Genomic DNA, 22,416 nt, shown 5'->3' on the forward strand with positions numbered 1-22,416 from the left:
AAACTCATTTGCAGAAGCATTTTGGGTGTTTAGCAATTTATAGGAGTAAGTTCAAGTAGAAAAAATGTGTAAATGAAATCTTGAAATGGCTACTAAACCTGAAGAAAACGAACGTTATTCATTGTCCCATTGGATGGGATCCTGATTTACAAAAGCAGACAGCAAACCTCAAGAAGCCTCCCAAATTCAGTGGGATTAGATAAATGCTTTAAGTTAAACTAAAGAATGTGAAAGACTCTGTTCCACTGCACCCTCTGGGAAGAGGCTAGCACATCTAAATTTTACACATTCCTTCTAAACAAGAGGAATGATGAAAGAAAAACAATGAGTTCCTATTATTTTTCCTCCTAAGAATGAACTAAGTTCTTTCCAAGGTTTTCCTTCACTCATCACTATAAGAAATTAACCTAGACTAAAATACGAATGGGCCAAAGCACTATTTCTTTTGTCTAGCATATTCCTTATTCAAATCCCAGCCTACTTGTTGCTTAGGTTTAATAAATCCTTTGTAGTTTGTCTACAAGTTCAATCTACTATCATTAGCTAATCATCTGCTTCCAAACTCCCATGCAGTGCCTGCGTGCTTACTTACGTAGGCAGCTGTACTCCTAAATGTGTATGTACAGGCTTTATAAATATTTTTAACACTCTGGAAGGTTTAGATTTGTACAGTGCTGGCAACCAATTAAAAATGACTTCTCGCACATTTTAGATGCTGTATGTAACATTAAATTCTTATTAACCATTCTGTATTAGACATCACATTCTTATTAACTGTTCTATACCAATATAAATACATATATATATCAATCCATAATGCAACAGCTCATCTAGAGCAACCAAATTCCTTTAAATGTTCAAAACTGTTTTTTCCTTTAAATATTTCTCAGTATTTTAAGTATTTAAGTATTTTAAGTATTTAAGTATTTCTCAGATTGGAATGATGTGACTATTGAGTCCTGAGATGTCTGACAGTTAAGAATTCATTCCTTCCAGTTTAACTAAGATAAAAAGACTTGATAGACAACATATCACTGAAACCACCTGCCTCAAGCCATTTTTATTGGGAGAAAAAAAAATGTTTCTGAAACATAATTTGTTATCAGTTATATAGCAATGAAAAGAGTGTACAGAACAGGACAGTTGTGAAAGCCAGAGCAGCATTAGTGATGTTATACTCATTCTAATCAATTGCCCCTGTATCGACTGCAGAGGAGTTAGAAACTACTAATGGAAAAGGAATATTATTCTCTAATATTATTTATGATTCCTGGTAAAGTTGTTAAATGCAGAAATCTGTTAGGCTCAGTTACTACAGTGCAACATCTGAGATACTTTGAAGAGTGTGACATGGCTTTAATTATCTTCAATAGTTCAGTGGAGCTGCGAGGTGAACATCATTTTCTATCACTTCCAAGTTGGCAGTTATCTGGCTGATGAGATCAGAGAAGGATCTGCAAACGTGTTCAGCTGTAGAGAAGAAATGCTGCTTCAAAGCTGACTGTTGATCTGAAAAGAAGAGCAGATTTTAGGTCTTTCAGAAAACTGGGTTACCACCACAGCTCTAAAATATTCTTCATAAGTCTCTAATAATAGATAATTCTGTAAAAGCTTTTTATGTCACTCTCCTCATTATATCCTCATTATCATCACGAGTGTTGAACAAAGTTTTGCTGTAGTATTACTGCTGATTACAAATGCATTCTGTACTGCTGAAAGTTTGTCTGGGACTAGTGCAAGAGTTACAGTGTCAGAGCATTAGTTGACAACAGAAAAGACCTCTGGTGCCCTCATCAATGTGAGTTTGCTCCTCAATTGACTGCTGAGACCGACTTCCTCTTACATGCTGTTTTAAAATTACTCAAATATTAGAGGCTATAGTCTACCTTAAAGGAGTAAGTTCTGCATCTTACAGTATACCTATAATGTACCTTACAGCAATGCAGTACTTTTATAATGGTAAGGGCAAGGTTCCGAATTTCTTCTGAGAGTTAAATGACTACAAGTGATTTATAAAGCAAATTGGATGAAAGTGAGAAGACAGCATCTAGATAACAGAGAGAACTCATACCTGGTTGGGCTTGAAGAGATAATGCATTCAATTTTATCACTAGCTGCTGCAGTTCCACTTCATCGCAGAATTCTCTCTTATCAGATGCTATCTGTATTGCAGCAGAAGCAAGAGCTGTATTCCTTATGACACCACTGTCATCATTTTCTATCAATTCAGGTAGATGTGTTGGATTATCATCTATTTTTTTAAACTGTCCCATACAAACTATGTCACTCTGTGAGGTCACTGACTTCACCGGGTCTTCTGAGAACATGAAGTCCACTGCAGCAGGAGCCTCAGATGACTCTAAAACCTGTATTCTATTTGCAGAGTTGAGGTGATTCAAAGCTTTCTGATCTGAACTTGTTCTGGAAATGGGCTTTATTTGAACAGGATTTAATCCACCCTGCATTTTGCTTTCCTGAAGAACATGCTGATCTCTTGGCATCACATTCTGGCAGAGTGAAAATGAAGGATGTGCTGTTGACTGTAACACTGTCTACAGTAGACAAAACATAGAAAATATATAATGAAAATAACTGATATTTTTTGTGCATTGGTAATACTTAAATAGGTGGGAAAAGTCATTTGGAGTCAGAATAATATATTCAGTTTCTGGTGCACTTTAACCAACAGTTGTTACATATAAAGTAATTGCTTGCAGTGAAATAAAACTTTGAGTATGGATAAATCTATGTGGCCATTTTTTCCCCACAATGCCAATCTGAGTACTCTAATGCTTTAATGCCAATGAAAATTGAAGATAATAATGCTCCAAGACTAGCTATCTAAAAGAATTAAACTAAGAGAAAAAAACGTATGCAGTGAAGCAAATATCAAACACCTCACAACCACTGACACACACAATTACAAAACCAGGCTAGCTTTGGTGCTACAATTCTATTTGGAATTTTCTATACTGTATCAAGATGGCAAACACCATTGTTGCATGATCACTGAACTACCGATGCATACACTGGGCACCTAACTGCATGTGTGCAGCCAATCCTGCCTGCTGTGTACAGGACAGTGTCACAGCATGCACACAAAATGGTGACGTGCAAGGTCCTACTGGACTCCATGTGCACATGCCATAAAAGCGTGCACTGCAGATGTGTCTTGTATCCTATAAGTTTGACCTGAAAACCACTCTAAAATTTGCATGACAGAAAATACTGCAAAAAGCTGCAGTGTCAAAAATGTATGAATTCCCTGTAACACGGAATCTTTTTAGAACCTCAGTGATAGTTCAAATGAGCAAAAGTTAATAGAACTGAAAAGAAAAAAAATAAAATAAAATCTAGGATGTCTGCATTACATCCCAGTACAAGACAACAATTAGAAATGATAGAACAGAATTTTATTTATTCTTTGCCTATATAGAATTCCGCTCTAAGTGAACAACTGCTATGAAATATATGTAATACTTCTGCTGGAAATCGTTTTCCCACTCTTACTGGAATTCTTCCTCTTTATCTTCATTGCAATATGTATGGGAAACTGGTAATCACAGCCTGAACCTCTGATTAATCAGCTGAGGCAAGTGTTGGGTCAGCTGTGGGAGCACAGGTGAGAGTAATTTAGCTGTGCTCCCCGAAGGGGTGGAGCTTGACTCCACCTCTCCTAGACTTCATTTAAGGGCTGACCACCACTAAGGCAGCATCTCTTGGGGACTGTTCCTCTGTGGTGCTTGGATAGCCAGCCTCAGCATTTTCCAGCCAGGCTGAAGGCATCTATATTGGTGAGTTTTTCCTATAGTTAACCTCTTGGATTGTATGCCATCTTTTGTATTATTTTGCCTTACACAATATTAGCTAAACATCCCAGACATGTCTATCCATACTAGGTGCTAAAAATGTTTAGAATGAGAAGAAAATCTCTGCTACAAAGAGTCTATCTGCTCTCTATGAAGACAAAAAGTGCAACTGACCAAGCAGGTAAGCAGAGAATGCATGAAACAGATGCAAGGGAACTGGTCTGCAAGAAAAGTAGTAGTTAGTGCTCAGTAATTGCCCATAGCTGATAAGATTCTTCATTAATCTTATCACTATACCTTTAGTTCTTGTCTTATTTTATGCAGCTCCATTTGCAGGTTTTCATGACATACTCTCAGGTTTTGGAGTTTTGCCTCTATTTTGAAGCTTTTGTTCTCCTGGTGGTTATAAAGAAATTGTATGTTGTGCTTCCATTTATTCAGCTGCTTCTTCATGTACCTATCAGGGAGACAGGAGCATGGGAATATTGCTAGATCCATTTCCCCATCCACACACACACATTTCCGATTGTGGGAAAGAGCCAAAGCTGTAGAGCAAACTTTCTTCTCTTTGTCAGTTCAGTTTCTGGCTGAGATGACAGACTTCAGGAACTGGGCTGTATACAGAGAATTACCAAGAACAGGAATGTACTCAAGGAAAGATACAAGCTGAGTGGAAGTGCAGCCAAGATGGAGACTTGCATCTTGGAGTTTACCATTCCTATAAAGACAGCTGCAATAAAAAGAGCAGTCCCTCTGTCTAGGAACAAACTTCTCTGGCAATTCTTAAGGCAAATATCTGATCTGTAAAAGATTTGCATCCTTTTTCTCTAGGTATCACAAGGAAAAAAGCAGCATTTCCCTCTCTAATTGTATCTTTTCTTGCTCCTGGCATTCTGTAAAGCTTGTCTGACAATACCAATTATCCCTGTGCAAGCCACTTTCCCTTAAAATGATACTGACGCTTTTGTGACCAGAAGATTCACTCGCTCACATGCAGGGAAGGTTTAGAAACTCTTTACACAGTGCACAGAATGTTAGAACTACCACCCATATTTCTGGTCTAGAAGTGGTCTTTCTCTGAGTAGTCTGGGCAGAAAAACAATTCTGCCTATCTCATGGCTGAGGTGAAGACAGATAGAAAAATTGGTTAATGATGCATTAATAAGCCAACTGCCTCATATTACCCAGCTAAAATAGTTATCCGTCTCATTTTAGTTATATCCAGAAGTTTATCTGACTCGCTTTCTTTTGTACATTCATTGGCTTACACGGACAAGAGCAACATCAGCTTCACTGAAATTGTGCACAAATTGTCAGAAAGGGACAAGCTAGAGCACTTAAATTTAATTTATTGTTACAATTTTGTCCCCTATTAAAGCATTTAATAAACCTTCACAGTAAATTAATGACTGCCTTAAACTACCTCAGAGTTCAGCTCTATGAGCAGACACATAAATGTTGTAAGCTGGTCCACAAATAAGAACAAAAAGCTTCCCATGTGTAATGTAATTCATTCAGCCAGTTACAATAAGCTTTAGGTCAGAGGGCTTTTCTTTGCCTGAAACTTTTTCCAGCAATCTTCACTTGCAACTTGTGTTGCTGAGTTTTTTTCATTCATCCCTATTTGAGAGGAAATTATTTAAAATCTCAAAATCATTCACTGTATTGCTGTCCCGGTTTTGGCTGGAATAGAGTTCATTTTCTTCCTACTAGCTGTTACGGCATTGTGTTATGGATTTAGGAGGTGGTGAGTTATTGCACTGTGCATCTTTTGTATAGTACTATCATTTATCCTCCATTTTCTGCCCTACTTTACTGTCTTTATTTCAATTTCTGAGTTTTATGTTTTATCCAATTCTCTCCTGCATCCCACTGAGGGTGAGGGGAAGTGAGTGAACATGTGTGTGGTACTGAGCCATCTAACAGGTTAAACCACAGCAATTGCCCAGAAGTCATTGGTCACTGAAATACTACATTTACCTACCTGTTCTTTCTGTGAATACTTCTGATGGAATCGTGCATTTTTAACACATCTGCTTCAAAAGATGAAATTGCCTAAAATAAGAGAAAAATATCTGTTCTTAAACTTATCAACAATAAAATTTTAAACAATCTTTTAAACAATCTGCACTACTGTTGGAAATCAGTATTAAAATACTCCAAAATAATTCCACACAAAGGAAAATTCAACAAGACAGTAATGCATTTGATAGAGTACCAATATAATTGTGTTTCACTGTCTTCTGAAATAACGTGTGTGAACCATCAAAACAACATGCTTAAGCATTTTCTGCTCACAATTGCTACTGTGGATTTGTGCTTGCTAGCATTATATCTCATGCTGGGCAGAGACCTAAAAGACAGTCCTACTTCAAGAGGAGAAGCACAGGAGTAGCAGTCAAGGGAGTGATCTGACACGTGCAGGGTAGTTTGCAGTTACTGCACTCTTGGCTTCTGGGAAGAACCAAATGAGTAGATGAGACAAACTGGTTTGAACACAACCCAGTGTTCCATATTTTCCAAGTAAGGGCAGAACTATGAACCTCTTAAATATAGAAACACAGAACTGCTATGCACTTATTTTTATTTACACTGTCCTTTCTACTCCTCTAGTATTGCTTCTGCACAGGAAACCTAGAAATAGGTTGGTGGAAAGCTTTTATGTGTGAGCTATTTCAGTTGGAGTGGATGCTACTTGACCCTTAAAAAGGGCTCATACTGTCCTCTTTTATTGCTATACTGACAAAGACGAAAATCTAAGCCTATTAAGAATTAAGATGCCTTTACTCAATGCTTATGATGGCATTTTTTGCTGTCACAATAGAGACGGGGCTGTATTATTAACTAGTCTTTAAGATGACAAGACAACTTGAAAGTTTAAAAAAAAAAAAGTTAAAGCAAATATTCCTACAAATGCTTCCATAAGTCACAGAAGTCAAGGAGTTAGTCACTGATCTTGTTCATGAAGTTTTCAGTTCTCTCATTTTTCACAGAAAGGTGAAGCTGTCCATCACATTTCTTTTGCATTTGTAATTAGACATCCAGTAGATACTTAACACAGTAGGTCTTCCTTCAAGCTTTAGTTCTACTACATCTTGATGTCTCACTAACCTCAGTTTTGGTCTTGCCTTGCTCCAGTTTCTTGCTGTTATTGTCATTCTTGTGGAGTACAGTTCTGTTTTTTGATATAAACTTGGGTGATTCCAGAATAGGGTTGTTCACTGGGAGAGATAGGTTTTCACAGCTAGAGAACGGTGAAGCATTGAGTTCTTCTGGGGGACTGCATACCAACAAAGAAATGCTGAGTGAAGAACAAGCTTTTTGTGGTTTTGGTACCTTGAATGATCAAGAAAAAACTAATGTACCGTAGGCAGATGAACAGCTGTGCTATTGACTAAGAAAGAGGTATGGTCTGGCCATGCCCACTGGCAGATATTTAGCTGAAAGAATGAAATTCCTCAAAAATTCCACTCTTTTAACAGAACCTCAACATCAGATTCTTCTCTCCTTCCACTTAGCATCAGTGCAATTTGCTACTTCTATTTTTTCACATTAGGTATTAATCAAGAGCTAAATATATTGGGAAATTCAATAATGAAACAATAGCAAAAGGCCAGATAGCCTTCTGTGCAGGTTTTTCCATGCTGGGAAAAGCCTAGATACCTATCAGACACACAGCAACACCTATAATGACACCCTCAAATGCTTCTTTTTCTCTAACTGCTATCCAAGCATAAGGTAAGCAAAAACCCACTGAGAATCACAGAGGAATCTTGATTGCTCACAGAAGGATTTAACAATAGTAATCATAGTTAAGCAACAGAATAATGTGCAGTAACTTCCCATTTATGTTTGCAGGTGTTTATGGGAAAATCATGACATAGTCTGTCATAACAAAGTCACTTAAAGAACTCAATCAAGTCCTACAGCCTGACACTTTATTCAGAGAGAAAAAATAATTTAAAACAAACTCACTGAATCTTTTTGTGAGTAGGGAAATGCTTCTCCTCTGTTATCTCCAAAACTTTCCTTCCCCGAGCCTCCTTTCTTCTGCAGCAGACTTGAAACAGGTTGTTTCTGACAGTGCAAAGAAAGTGCTTTGCATTTGCCTTTGCTGACATCTGTTGGAATATGGGATTACAGAGAAGGGAGTGAGTTTTCAAACAGGTGCTGCCCAAAAGTAGGCACAGCCCAAGGCAAAGGTAAGATGTGTAAAGTTCCAGCTGTTCAACAGTTGAAGAGTTCTGAGGCTGCTGTCTGAGATGTGGAGATGAAGTAGATGATGATGCAGGGCCACAGGCAAGATCAGCTCCAATTCTTGTACATAAGCAAATACCCTGCCTGGGCCAAACTGAAGCAGCTTGGAAATGTTTATCACAGTGTTTCAGCAAATCACAAGAATTCTGTCCAACTAGTTCATAAATTCTCTTTTGAACAATAGGAAAAAGGTAATTTTTAAATTGGTATGAAGTGTTAATATATACAGCCTTTAGTGTTTCACATCCTCTTCTTGTATAGTATAATGAAAACCATACTTCCAATTCTCTCAGCAGTTTCAGGTGAAACAACCGTGCCCCACGACTTTATGATGGCAGGGCACAAACCAATTATTTCCCAGAAAATGCCTGGTGCAGAACACTGGGAAAGACTTAACAGACTGAAAAGGAAAACAGAAGAAAACATACAGCATGCATCCCAGTCATTTCTCAATGGTAATATTACCACAAGGTGGCAGCACAGTAAGGAAAAAGTGCTGACACTTCAAACGTATCTGCATCCCACACCTCAGTTAAGGCAAGATGAAAATTTAATTGACCAAGCACTGCTAAGAGTAGGATGCATGGGAAGAAGAACTCACTAGCAATTCTTATATGTTTCACAAAAAGGAAAGGAAGGAAAACTGGAAGAGGGTTGATTTAGATGAGATATTTTATTCTGGAATAAATTCTTTACTGTGAAGGTGTACGTATCCACATAGTATGACTACAGTGAGTTACACTGATATGGAGGAAAAGAGATGCCAATTCTCCTTCAGACTCCTGGGTTACTTGCACTGTGCTGTTTTTTTGGATGCAATTTTAATTTCTTTTGGAATTGTGATCTTTCATCTCTCCACCTCTGCTCAGTTCTGTGGGTCATGAGGATTTATTTGCTGTCTTCTGTCTTGGATGCCTTATAGCCACAAGTCTTGTCCCCTTACCTTCACATTACTATCTTCAAATGGCTTTGTCCCTTGTTTCAGGCTGTTTTTTATTTTCCTAATCTGAGTGTCCTGAGAAGCTGTGTGTATAGAAGGGCTATGAGCTCGCTGAATCTAGCTTGTATTGTTTCCTGACTTTGACACATCCCCCCTGCTCTTCTTGTGTTTTGACATTAACATGTTCCCATGCACTCCCCATTCAGTTTAATGTCCCTAATAGAAATCTCTGCATGAGGACATTAGTTGTCATTTGATTGTTCTGTTTTCTCATGGAGCATAAGGAAGGATATTTGGAGGAATGGACATCTCTACATTATTTTTAATGATGATATTAACCAAACGTCTCCCTGGGAAGAGGACTTGCACTCTGACATTCCATGGCTCTATTCAGTTATTTCAGAACACAACATTTCTTAAGTTAGAAGTCTTTTCTTTTTCTTTTCCCTGACTCGCTGTTCTCAGATAAATAAATCCTAATACCTCATGGGTACCATGGCTAATTTATAAGTAATTTTATAATCAGTTTAGCTCAAGAATCTACTGTCTAATTGCCCATATGAAAAACCAGAAGAGGAGAGTAGGACTTTGCCTGCACACAATGTTCCACAACAGGATGTGAACTCTTATGTGGTTTGCTGAGACGGCCGGTGAAAAAGCAGTCCTGGCAAAGGTTAAAATTCAGGCACTTCAGACAGCGATACCTGTAAAAGTAAAGAAAAGTATTAAGTTACTTTCTTGCAACTGAGATCTTGATGTAAGTGAGCCTGATTACTAGAAATTCACATCCCTGCATTCTAAAATGCAGAGAAGCACCTAAGTTATAATAAAGATTTTCACCTGCATTTTCTGAATAGCAAGAGTTATCTTGTGCACGTGACAATGGAATAATCTCCAGAACCCAGTCGTGTGATCTTTGGTATTATTAATTTGCTGCAATGAAATTCAGTCCAAAAAAACCCCAAACAAACATTTGTTGTAGTATCACTTTTGAAAATATGATGACATCTGCATGTTTCTTATAGCTTACCTCTATCTGCTGCTCTCGTTGAACTGTAAGGTTACTACGTTATTCATGTAGAATTTGTAACTTTAAAAAAATTTTAAAAACTAAACACATACCCTCTAAACTTGCTGCCAGTGAGAAGACAGTAGCAGTAAAACGCTGCTCCATGTGTTCTGGTCCATAGGTAGTGTCTATTTTTTAATCAGGAGGCATTTTGACTTAGATGAATAAGGTCATAGGATGGCTAACTTAATTAGTCAGTAAGTATGCCCAACTGATTATGGGATAAAGAACTACAAAATGAGATACATAAGTTAAATTCTTTTCTTTACCACTGATCTGCAACTTTACTTTCTGTAAGTGTCCATAATAATGCCTGTGCCAGTGAAATGAAGTGAAACAGGTTGAAAGCCTGAGCCAGGCTGTAACCTGGGATAGTCCTCTCTTTCCCACATCTGATTTGTTATGTCCCATGTCTATCGCTTAATATAGTAGTTTAAGCCTGCAGAGTACACAAAGTAAGTACTTTCTACGTGGATACTGTAGTAGTTACAGTAGTTACTGACATACCTGAGGCCTGTAATGGGGAAAGTCTTGCAGACTCTACATCTAACGTGGTGAGAAACCATTTCTGTGGCTGATAATCTGTAACACGTAGGGAGCCATTGCAGAAGAGCAGGACTCGATCTCAGCCAAGACAGGAATTTTTCTTCAACAATTCCTGAATTCAGAACCTGGAAAAAAATATACATCTCAAGTTCAGCCATTTCCTTAAAAACAACTAGTGTCTTATATAAGGTTCTTAATAAAAGTTCTTATATTGGACTCTGCTAGCAGAGATTTGTTTCATTCATATAAAATACTACTGGGTTTAAAAGGTTTAGAATAAATGCAAGTCTTTGGTAGTACCTTACTGAGCATCTTTATTTCCATAGATATAACTCCCTCTGTATTGTGAGAATGATGAACAGCCCTGCTTCTTAAGGGTATATACTGGTATATGCCACATGGTGTTACACTTCCGATCTTAATCTATCACCAGCATTCAAAGTAATGTCCTGGGACATCTGAATTTCACTCACCCCATGGAAACAGCTCTGAGTAGCAATTTCCACACAAGACAAAGTGCAGCCTTCTCCTACAATGGCTGGGATCTGCATGGAGAAGAAAGGCTTAGAAGCGCTTCAATAAAAAACAGATGCTCCCATCACACTCAGCAGAGATGGCAGGTGGCAGCACACTGGTGGCAAAGCACCTTTCAGAAATGCCATTTGACATACTGTTCTCAACGAAAGCTACTCAGATTCCTACCATCAGTGCACAGTGTCAGAGTTCAACATGTGTCAGAATGACTTGTTTCCAGCGTGCTTATTCCAATGGATCAGTACACTATGTTACCACATTAGGATACTGAAGGACAGTAGGTTTAAAACTCAGGACTGTTTTAAGACCCCATTTTTAGCAGCAGTTCGGCTAGAAATACTTGCATGCTAAGGTATTATTCTGCAACTGCACGCTATGCCAGCAAGTGTAAACATCTGGAGTTTGAAACTGCTTTAGCAACGGCTGCATGCAGCAGTTCCCAGAACCTTTAAGCTCAGGCAAAATGAATACACATAGATACCAATGCCAGACATTATTCAGACTAAGAATAGCTACAGAATTCGATTATTTTACCTATTTTGTATGGCAGATCCCAAAGTCCACACAGTGTCCTGCTGACATCAGTGCCATAATAGAATCAAACACAGGAAGTATCAACAATGTATGTTCTTCTTTTGGATTAGAATTTCTTCTTTGAGATTTGTTACCTAAAAGCACTGTAGTGGCATTACCTGATTCAAGTCTGTTAGCAGGCCTCTCAGAGCACTGCGGGTAATCAAGGCCTTCTTCCCATCAGGAACAGCATAAAACTGAAAAAAAGCTGGAAACGATCAAAGAAAGGAAACTAGAATCCTAATAAAGCTGGAAGAGTCTTCTAGCTACTTATTCTCAAAATATCCGCATGATTATTACAAAGTATCAAGCAAACCTCTAAAAACAACTCTCCTTGAATTGTCAAATCTAGCAGGCACTGGGTGACTGCTGACTGTACTTTCCCCAACAAAGAAAGGAAAAAGAGGGGGAAAGCAAATTAAGAATGAAATTATAGCAACTTATTATCCTTAACAGCTAAGACTGGAAGCATGGAGGAAACGTGAAGCTCATTTTCATGGCTGCAAGAAACACAGTTAAATATGCCCTGTTTAAATTGTGAATTGACAATGACAAGTAATTTGAAAGAAAATGCATAATAAGCAATGGGAGAATATGAAGCCAATACGTCTCTCGCAGTTCATTTCTTCTCCATCTTGAGCATTTAATTCAGGTGGAAGCCTTTGCGCTGCTCCGTGCACTGGGCTAGCTTTACCTTTTATAATTCTTCAAGAGTTTTTTGTCTGATATTTAAAAGATCTCTAATGACTTCTTGGATCAAATTTACACATTTGTTTTCTGCTCTAGTGAAATTTAAAATAAGAGGTTTCTGTTTTTTTCTTCTCAGCAAACACAACTTGGTCTTCACTACTGAGCTCTGACCATTTCTGCAGAGATGAATATGAACACTGATGAAAAAGAACTTTTCTGCATCAGCCTTTTCCTACAACATAATTTACTTTCTGCATCAGATTTTTACTCCTTTAAAGTATAAAATAAAACAAAACAAAACAAAAAAAAAAAACCCAGTATTTTCTCAACATTCAGTATTTTACACAGTATATAAAACTGTACATTTCCCACCTCTGTATTTAGCAAGCAGAGTGTCCCTTGAAAGGGCAATTAGGGCAGCTGCAGCAGATCTAGTTCTGATATAACCTGTTCCAGACCTAGAAAAATAAAATCAGTTACATTACATACACCAAAAACACAAATAGTTACACTGTAAGATAACTTCAACATTCATATTCTTTTGTATGTACACAGCAGTTGTAGCACTGTAGTGATATTCTATGTCTAGGACTGTTAACTGAACGTGACTACAATGTTCAAGATACCATGCAATCTTAAAAATACAATGTTTCCTTAAAAGACCTCACATTCTAATTGAAACATAATTCTATTCTTATAAAGAAAGTAATATACCGTCCTTGTAAAACAGGGGAAAAAAACAAGATAGTCCCATTAAGGAGATTCTTCTAAACAATTTTCCTGAGCTGGTACTTGAAGCAAGAAAATTATAAAATGCACTTGATGTTTTCAGCTTTGCTTTGAAATACATCTCTTTATTCTTAGACTTAATTGATTTTGTATGTACAAAAAATTAATAACATGGGATCTTAAATAGTAGTAATCATATGATTAACAGTATTTCAATACAGAATGCTGCAGAACATCTGTATCTTAACCACATTCTCAGTCAAAAGCTTTGCTCTGATGAAAAAGGGAATAACTCAACAATGAACTAAGGCTTTTCTTTTAAATCTGATACAGTAATGAACTGATTCTGCAGTTAATTAATTAATCCATATTCTTTGTGAATAAACTGGAGAAAAATTAACAATGTGAAGTGACCGGTAAAGTCTTGACCCGTGCATATACAAAGGCAAATATGGATTTTTATTCTGAAGTGTATCATAAAACCCTGGTTGTCAAGTGAAGAGTCTCTCTTTGTACAATGATGTTCACAGAAGAATCTAGTATAGGCAGGCAGATATCTGAACTTCTTGGAACTACCTTTCCACTGTTTCTCTTCTAATGCTTGTGCCCTACCTTTCTGTATCTGAAATATATTGTGCCTAACTTAAAGAAAATACCATAATCATGGGAGAGTTTAATACAAAGGTGATATAAGAATGGTAGAAATAGATTTGATCTAGCGGTACTTCAGTACTTTGTGATGGGTTTATACTTGTGCTCTCTCTCACCTGTCATACATGGCTTCTAGCAGGCTCAATGTAAATTCGGCGGCTCTTGGATCTACCTGGCCTGGTTTTTCCAGCCTCGCTCTTTCAAACAGCTCCTTCAGCATTCCAGAGAGCTGCTGCACTTTCAGAGAAATATGCTTTTCCCTCTGCCTCTGTTCACTTGATAAGATGTGCTGAATCAGTGAAACGTCAATCAAATCCACTGTGGGAAAACAAAGGAAGAAACAAATGAGGATTCCTGCCTTCTCTTGAGTGGAAGCTGGACTTCTTTTTTTAGCATTTTTTAATTGAAAGTACCTGCTTTAGGTAAGTCTAGACAATTAAGTCTAACATAGTACTCGACACAAAAAAGAAATAAACTGCTGGGTTTAGGGATACAGCACAACTTGTGAGGCTGTAAGGATAGAATGGCTCAACTAAAATTCCCTGAAGATGGTTTTGAAATAGTTAGGAGGGGAAGGAAAATAATATAATTAACTGCGTGCAAATTATAAATGAAAACAGCACAGTAACTGCAAACTGGTTTGTAGTCCTACATTTCATTGTATGTTTAGTGAGAGATACTCCAGTTTTATGCACCATTTTGTACTACAATATAAAGTTCCACTAGCACTGTGGAATCAATGCATACTTCAAAAGTAGGGTTTTTTCTCATTTCAGATACAAAGAGAAATAACATACTTTGGCCAAGAAAGTTGCTTATATGTTATACTATAAAATGTATCATAACTAATAACCAGTGGGAAGAATGAACTATGACTGCTTAAAAGTTACATTCAGTACAACAGAGGGATGATTAATTAGAATCAAGAATGAAAGTCTGGAGTATATGCATGTATTCATCTCTCATCACTCTCAATAAAATAAGGCTCCTGACGAAAGAGGGAAGACCTTAGAATATGTCACCATTATTCTTTTCACTGAAGACTGAAAGTATCAGTGCAAGACATTGGTGAAGCTCTACCTGTGTGCAATTCTGGTCACCAGTGTTAAAAAAGAAGTTAACTGGAGTAGCTGCTATGAGTGCTGAGGCAACATGGAGGTCTAAGCAACAGAGCTAATGAAAACCAGTGCCTCTGTGAGTTAGCACCTCCATTCTGTGACACAGCACCAGGTAGATGTAGCATATCAGGGCTGAAATCCAGCTGCATATGTTCACAGAAGAGCAAACACAAACTAATACATGGCCACAACCAACAAACTAGATGTCTTTTGACACTCCCCTAAACATCTCACTTGTAATAACTACATTTTCAGCAACAGACTGTTAACAGAGGAAAATTCAAGATTTCTATGAATTCTGTCTCAGCACGGAATTTAGATCCAGTTATTTCAAAGCAAACTAGGTACCCCTGGCTTTGTTCCATTTGCTCGCACAGAATTCTTACTTCAAAGCCAGAGAGAATGAGGGCTAGGCTAGGGATTTCTGCCTGTCATCTTTTGGTTTGTTCTCATTAATACTTACAATGTTTCTAATTAATACTTGTAACATTATAATATATGCACATAATATTAATCATGTTGGAGTATAGTAATTCTCATTAATACTTCTAGTGCCTGTAAACACATTTTTGATCACCTATAACTCAACTCCTATAGATAATATAAAGATTCCTTAATTGCCAGCGATGTCTACATAACAATGTTGATAGAAATAACACCTCAGTTCTCTCATACATTTAGAATTTTACTAATGTATTCCAATGTATATTCAAACAGGGAAAAAACTGATTTGTGAACTATCTAGCTCTTAGGTGTTTATAGTGCACTATGAATTTTTCAGGTGGAAAATGAGAGAGGAAAGTAGTGTAATAACTCAAGGTGACAGCAACACAGAATTTTTACAGATTCCTCTTCCTGTCAAAGCACATAATTTTCTTCATCTACTAACACTGGCACAGACTTTGTAGTGAGCGTAGTTTTAGGGCTGTTCTGTAGACAGAGCTCTGAATGTCATTGAAAGCCTCTGTGAAAAGAAACAACACAGTAGAGTAGTTAATTAAAAAACAACAACAACAAAAGAACACAACCAAAAACAACAACAAGAAAAAAAACACAACATAAACCAAAACAAACAAACAACAAAAAAGACAGAAATAATTAAATTTTGACTTGGTCAAAACTCACAACAATTTTTTTTAAAGGGAAATTCTGACAAATTTGATAAACATGAAAACAGTCTTTTTCCCATAGCTTTGTGAGGAAAATGGTCTTATTGCCAGTGGCATGATGAGTCAGAAAAATAGTATTAATAGACAAAGCACGTATGCCTCTTCACGAATTAAGTCTCAGAAAAATGGACATGCAGTATGTGCACTTCTATCTAGGATCATACTGAAATATTTCTAGGCAAAAGACATTCTTGATCAGAGTAGAGATGCTTTTCTGCATGGAACAGTTCATTAGTCTATACAGCGGGGTTATTGTTTTGGATGTCTTTTGTTCGAAGCATTAAACAAATTTTCTACCAAGATCAACATCTGGAATTGTCTCGTCAGATAAGCAGCTTACCAAAGCAACCAGCTTTTGACATCTCTGCTTAGTCATTCCACTCAAGTTGCTCAGTTAAATCCTATACCCTTACATTATTTCAGCTCTTCCAATTCACTAAAGTATAAGAGGAAAGTAAGGCTTTCAGAACTTGACTTATGCCTGCGTCTTTACACACATATCTAGAGCTGTGAAACAACAACAACAAAAAGGCTGATGACAATAGCAAAAGCAATAAATAAAATGCATAACAGAGCAGAAATAATTTATGTAACTCTCTACCTGTTAAGTATGGAAATGGGCCAATCTGTGTGCAGTAATTCATAATTAACTTGCAAGAGCATACAAGTCAACAGCAAATAAATAAATAAACAAATAAGTAAATAAAATTAAATATAAAAATACATCAGGCTTATTACGTATGAGAGACAACTTGGCAGGACAGAACTAAACACATTTCTCATAAGGATGGAACTTTCCCCTTGGACAGAAAACCAGCATGCAATCATTTTGCAGAGAGTCAAATACTACTTCAAGATGAATAAATGACTTTTGTTGAGATGCAGACAGAAGAATTCCTACATGTACAGGAAAAGTTTCTTGACATCTCCAGCTGGTTACCTTTAATTTTGTATTGTGCACTACTTGCTGTGTAGCAGATGAAATGTTACCTACAATTTTATATTTGAATTGGGAGTGTACAGCCATCCTTCATGTCTATTCTAGAACATGTGAAAAGAATATATATACATACTACATATTTGGAAATGTAACCCTTGCATGCTTGATCATTCCATGAATAAAGGTGGTAATGGCAGGGAAGGTGCCATGACAGATCTAAAAACAGGCATGGCAACGTAGCCATGCAATTTGTCAATTAGGTTTTATAGCACAGAGATTCTGAGAATTGTGTGACTTCATTACAGTTCAGTAGTCTCTATATAAACAGACACAGAAATATCTCCTGAGAAAAGTTGGTAAGAAATGAGAAAAATCCTTACTCTGCAAGTCTGGATTCATTTTAAGTGAGCAGATGGCATTGGACATTCTATAATGAAACAAATCAAAGTGCAGAGTTACATAATTGAGGCATATTGAACCATTCCAATAAAACCTTACAATCTGAAAAATGTACTGAATGCATTTCATAGATGAAATTAAACAGAATTATATAAAACAACAAAGTAGATATGGCATCAGGTGTGGAAAAACACTAGAAATCTGGCAACCTCTGCTCAAGACGAAGTAGGGGCATCTTTACTAACTGCAAAATTACATAAAGGAGAAAACTGTTTCCAAACTAGTTGAAGAACAGGAAATGAGATCTTTGACTATCCAGGAGTTCAGTGTTTACATATAGGATTACCACATAGTCCATACTGTATAATTTCAAGATAGCTAAAGTATACCTTTACACCAGACTGCTCTCTCAAGATCCAGTGATTGCAATTGCTTGTGAGTCTATGTTATAAAATTTTCAAACCAAAGTGCTCAACTAAGCTGACAGTATTCCTTTCTTGACCTCAGAAGGAAGTGAAAAAGGAAGCTTAAGCATGAATTTATTCCTAACACATCCCTGAATGCAAAAGTAGTTGCGTCACTGATAATAACAGAAACAAATTTTCCTGTCAGACCTTTTGTCTTTAACACTTTAAACTACATTATATTTTTAAACATAAAAATATAAATTTGAATTTAGTATAGAAACTATCTGTCAGCTAGTATTACAGTTGAAAAATGCTAGATATAACAGGACTAAGTTACTGAAGATACTAAAGGCTATGTATATATACATATTTATATACATATATAGAGAGAGAGATTACAGTAAAAAAGAAATGGAAACTCAGTAGAAATAAAAATTAAATAATTGAAAACTATCTGAAGCCTAAGCAATAAATTCAGTATTAAAACAAAACTTACCCAGGTTTTTACTGTTTGACACTTACTGATATTTTGCAGTGAGTCACTGATCATTTGCCAGAAACATGATAGAATATTGGTCAATTATGAAGTATAAAGATTTATAATCATTAAATCTATCATAAATATATTGTTCTTCATCATAATTGGCAAAATTTGCAACTTTATGTATCAGTCTCTAAATATCCTGTAAGTATTTAAAATGATGGGATTCAGACTTGCTTTTATTACTTCCGTATTAAAGAGTACAATGCCACCATTTTTATTGAAGTCCCTCTTTGAAAGAAGCACCACTGTTCCTTTTTCGGCATCACTGCCTTCTTCCTTTAGCAAGGTTTACAGCTTGGATTCAACCTTGAGTTCTGCAAGACTGCAGTTCTGCCCAACATTTGCATAGGCATGCAACTTTGCTTATGCAATTACTTCTAAAATGGGTGCAGCATTGTATGCCTCCACATACTTTGACAGAAAAATCAATGTAGGGAAATCACTGAAATCAAAAGATTCTAAGCAATGAATTAAATACAACCCACATGTAGCAACCTAAACTCTACATGTCTGATAAATGACAGTAGGACAAAAATATAACTTGCCTCTTTTTTCCTCCTTTTGTCTCTCTACTAAAGGTATGTAAAATAAAACAAGAAGATGAATATAAAAATGCAAGCCTAAACTCACCTATATTGTAATTCAGTTTACTCACTCTAATAAGAAGAGCTCCATTGCCTTCACTGCGTTCAACAGTGTGCATAATATATTAGCACTTGATACTTACATAGGATAATGAGCTCTCCATCCAGTACAGTGAAATGCTTACTCTATAAATTACTTATATAGATAAATACATTATACATTTGTACTCTGGTCCTCAAGGAAGGTACCAAAGTCAAGTACGTGCTTAAGTGTTTTACTCAACTAGTGGTCATGATGCAACATCATAATGTCAGAAGTGCTATGCCCATTTATGAAAGACATTATTAACATATATAGTCTTTATTTTAGTATACAAAACTCTACAGATAGGCCAGCTCTTGACTGCAGTAGGACTATTCGACTGAAATGAGTTGGACCTACTCCACTGTTAGCATAACTACCTCATGATAAATACCATATGAAGGAAAAAGATGATCCATCTACTAAAATATCACATCTGAATTAATAATGGTCTCAGATAACTATTTCAGCCAGTGTTTTTGGATGTATTTGCCCTTTACTGATAGTTACGAGCAATCCCATAAACCAAAAAAGAACTGTAAGATTAGCTACAAATGTACAGGAAAAAAAAATTATAATTATAAATTCAAATCCCATTAACTCCACTATTGTTAAGTGCAGAATGAGAATAATCTTACTCTGGCATCCTACTGTAAAGTACAAGAAAAGCAATATGCTTAACTACCTATATGTTTTGTATGTCTATACAGATTCTTAGAATATGTTCTTTAGCAAATAAAATGCATTTGTAAACATTCTGCACAATTAAGTTAAAATATAGAGAAAGACAAATCAGATCAAGTAAGGTAGAAATCACTCAACAGATCTATTGACTTGATCGCAGAAGCCTTCCTTCTTTTGAAATCAGTCAGACAATGTATGAGCAACATTTTAAATATGCATAAAATAGACTACAGTTAACTCTGTTTCCTTAAAAGGGTGAAAACATTCCACGTTGTGCTCAAAAGCTAAAATTACTGTCTCCTCGTAAATAGAGTAACAGCGCTTACCTTTATCCCAGCTAGCTGCTAAATGCCCATAGGTCAGAAAACACCTTCAGAGAAGTACAGTAGTTTTGTAGCACTTAAAAGTTGACTTCACGACATAATTTTAAAGGTTTTGCTTTTAGATGAATGCTGTTCTCAACAAATGCTTAGCAACAGCCCAGATCAAAGCATCAGGTAATTGTCTAAGCAGTCAAAACAGAAAACACTAATTAATTAGTAATAAGTATCTTAAATAATTGAAGTTAAAACTTCTTTGATCTTTGTTTCAAAGCCAATTTTTCCTATCAATGGAGTGCAATATTTTTCAACTGAGGGGCCTTTGTGAAGCGTCTCCCAGCTGCAGAGAAACAGTGTTGCTATAGAGAGGAAAAAAAAGGTGGAAGCTGGAACAGTAAGGCAGAAAGAGGGCTGTAACAATTGGTGCAACAACACAAAGGGAAAAAAATAGTAAGCCCTAGTGTTAATGTCCTAGAATAAGGAACATTTGAATTACACAGAAAGCTTACACACTCTTCAGCAAATCCAAATATGGAGAATATATATAACATTTTTTAGATACATCCATTTATCTGAAGGGCCATTTTCATATACATCTCAATGCAGAACACATTTCTCAATGTAGAATTCATCAAAGCTATGAATGTCCTGCATACACAGCTCCAGCAGTAACCTCTGAGAAAATGTGCACAAGAAATTACTTACTACTTAAAGAAAACCCACACTTGTCAATATATGACTAAGTCTAACATGATACAATCAACTTTGAATATATTATCATATTTTACCTGTCCTATTATTTTTATTCTTTCATGCAGCCCCAAGAAAAAGCCAAGAAAATTCAGTTTCCATTCTGTTTCCCTGAGTAAAGATCTGAATATCCTTGAAGGCCACTAATTAATTACTACAAATTAGTTCATAACAACTAATTAGAGTAATTTAGGATGTAAGAGACATCAAAGACATTTGTTTTCTCATTCTCCTATAAAACATGGAGGTGAAATTCTTTGTGGTTCTCAGGCAGTAACTCAGAAGCCCAGTTAGTCTGCTTAGAAACAAAACCTTTCTGCAATATATTTCTCATTAACAGCTTTGCATTGCTTGTGCTTGAAATGCATAGTTTGAACTATTATCTCCACAGGAAGAAGAAAATAATTCAAATATTACAAAGACTACGAGATCATATTCCATATAGAAAAACATAAACTTAAATACATTTTACAGAAGTTCCTGTCTTAGAATAAGAAACAAATCAAGTGCAGTTTGTAAAAACTACTGGTAGCATCCTTCTCTCCAACAGTCTCCCAAGACAGCTGCCTCCAGATTCTCCTAGAGACTCAACCAGTTTTACATGCATACAGTTCTAGAAACTAATTCTCTGGAGACCATTTCCACATGAAATTAATGATTCTTAGCCCCTTACCTCAAGACTCCCTACAACTCCAGCCTCTACAACTTCCATGTGAAATTCTACTTGAAGAAACTTGTACCAATGAAACTGTTGTGTAATACTCCATTTATTGGTCCACATATCTTCACAAGAAGAACATGTTTTATACACCTTTGGCTCTAACAATTGCGAAGATTTCATGAGCAAACGACATGTAAGAAAAAAATCTCTTAAAAGACTAAGTGACAATCTGCAACAAGATGGTATTGACCTAAGAGACACCTTTAAGAAATGAATATCAAATCATGAGCTCAAGATAGCATAATTGTGCAGATTTGCAGGCTCTAATAGTGAAAAAAATTCTCAATCTCTAATGATACTATGATTAAATTAAAAAATAAAAATAAAAAAAATCACATTACAGAAATTGGGGAAGGCTACTAGCTTTGGTCCAGACTTTGACTGATGAGCCACCTTTTCCTGCTCTGACTAATCCAGACCAAGGCAGCCCATAACAGTTCCTGTGCTCAGTGCTTTCCTCTCACAGCTGGAGCTGCATCTTCCCTGCTCTTTTGTCACAACCAGACCTTTACTGTAACTTAGTGCTAGCTGCTCACTAATACAGCCATGGAGAAAGGCTGGCACACAGCCCATTCCAGAGCTGTTCATCCTGCACTGCAGCATGGTCAACAGGACAGCCCTGCTTTGCTCAGCTTCCTGAAGAGCCTTAAGAAGTGTTTGATTAAATGGAGCAGTGTTTTAGCAGTTGGGCAGTAATAACTTTGGAAGAAACACCTGCATTCTTTAACTAACTTAAAGTAGAAGTGCTTCCTTGCTGAATGCCCTGTGATAAACCACCTCAAAACATTCATCTTCTGCTTCTCGCCCCTCTCAGACAAGTTCATTTCCATACAAGTTAATTGTTGTGTTCAAAAATAGCAATAAAAAGCAATACCACCCCCTTACCTCATCCCACTTGTC

At 36.6% G+C, this 22,416-nt stretch overlaps 1 protein-coding gene across 1 annotated transcript; it reads right to left on the minus strand.

Annotated features, from left to right (window-relative positions):
* Positions 1-1,031: 1,031 nt before the first annotated feature.
* Positions 1,032-17,698, minus strand: DYTN (dystrotelin). The gene is made up of 14 exons (XM_015864238.3): positions 17,406-17,698; positions 15,806-15,880; positions 13,915-14,116; positions 12,791-12,876; positions 11,848-11,936; positions 11,095-11,166; positions 10,583-10,746; positions 9,599-9,710; positions 7,785-7,930; positions 6,921-7,089; positions 5,794-5,864; positions 4,107-4,266; positions 2,072-2,552; positions 1,032-1,509 (listed from the first exon to the last, which is right to left on the minus strand). The coding sequence occupies exons 1-14, from the start codon at positions 17,551-17,553 to the stop codon at positions 1,367-1,369; spliced, it is 2,118 nt and encodes a 705-aa protein (XP_015719724.2). The 5' UTR covers positions 17,554-17,698; the 3' UTR covers positions 1,032-1,366.
* Between the last annotated feature and the right edge of the window lie 4,718 nt (positions 17,699-22,416).

Source organism: Coturnix japonica, chromosome 5 (genome assembly GCF_054131305.1).
Source record: "Coturnix japonica strain WE chromosome 5, WE-NBRP24, whole genome shotgun sequence".
Classification (NCBI taxonomy): domain Eukaryota; kingdom Metazoa; phylum Chordata; class Aves; order Galliformes; family Phasianidae; genus Coturnix; species Coturnix japonica.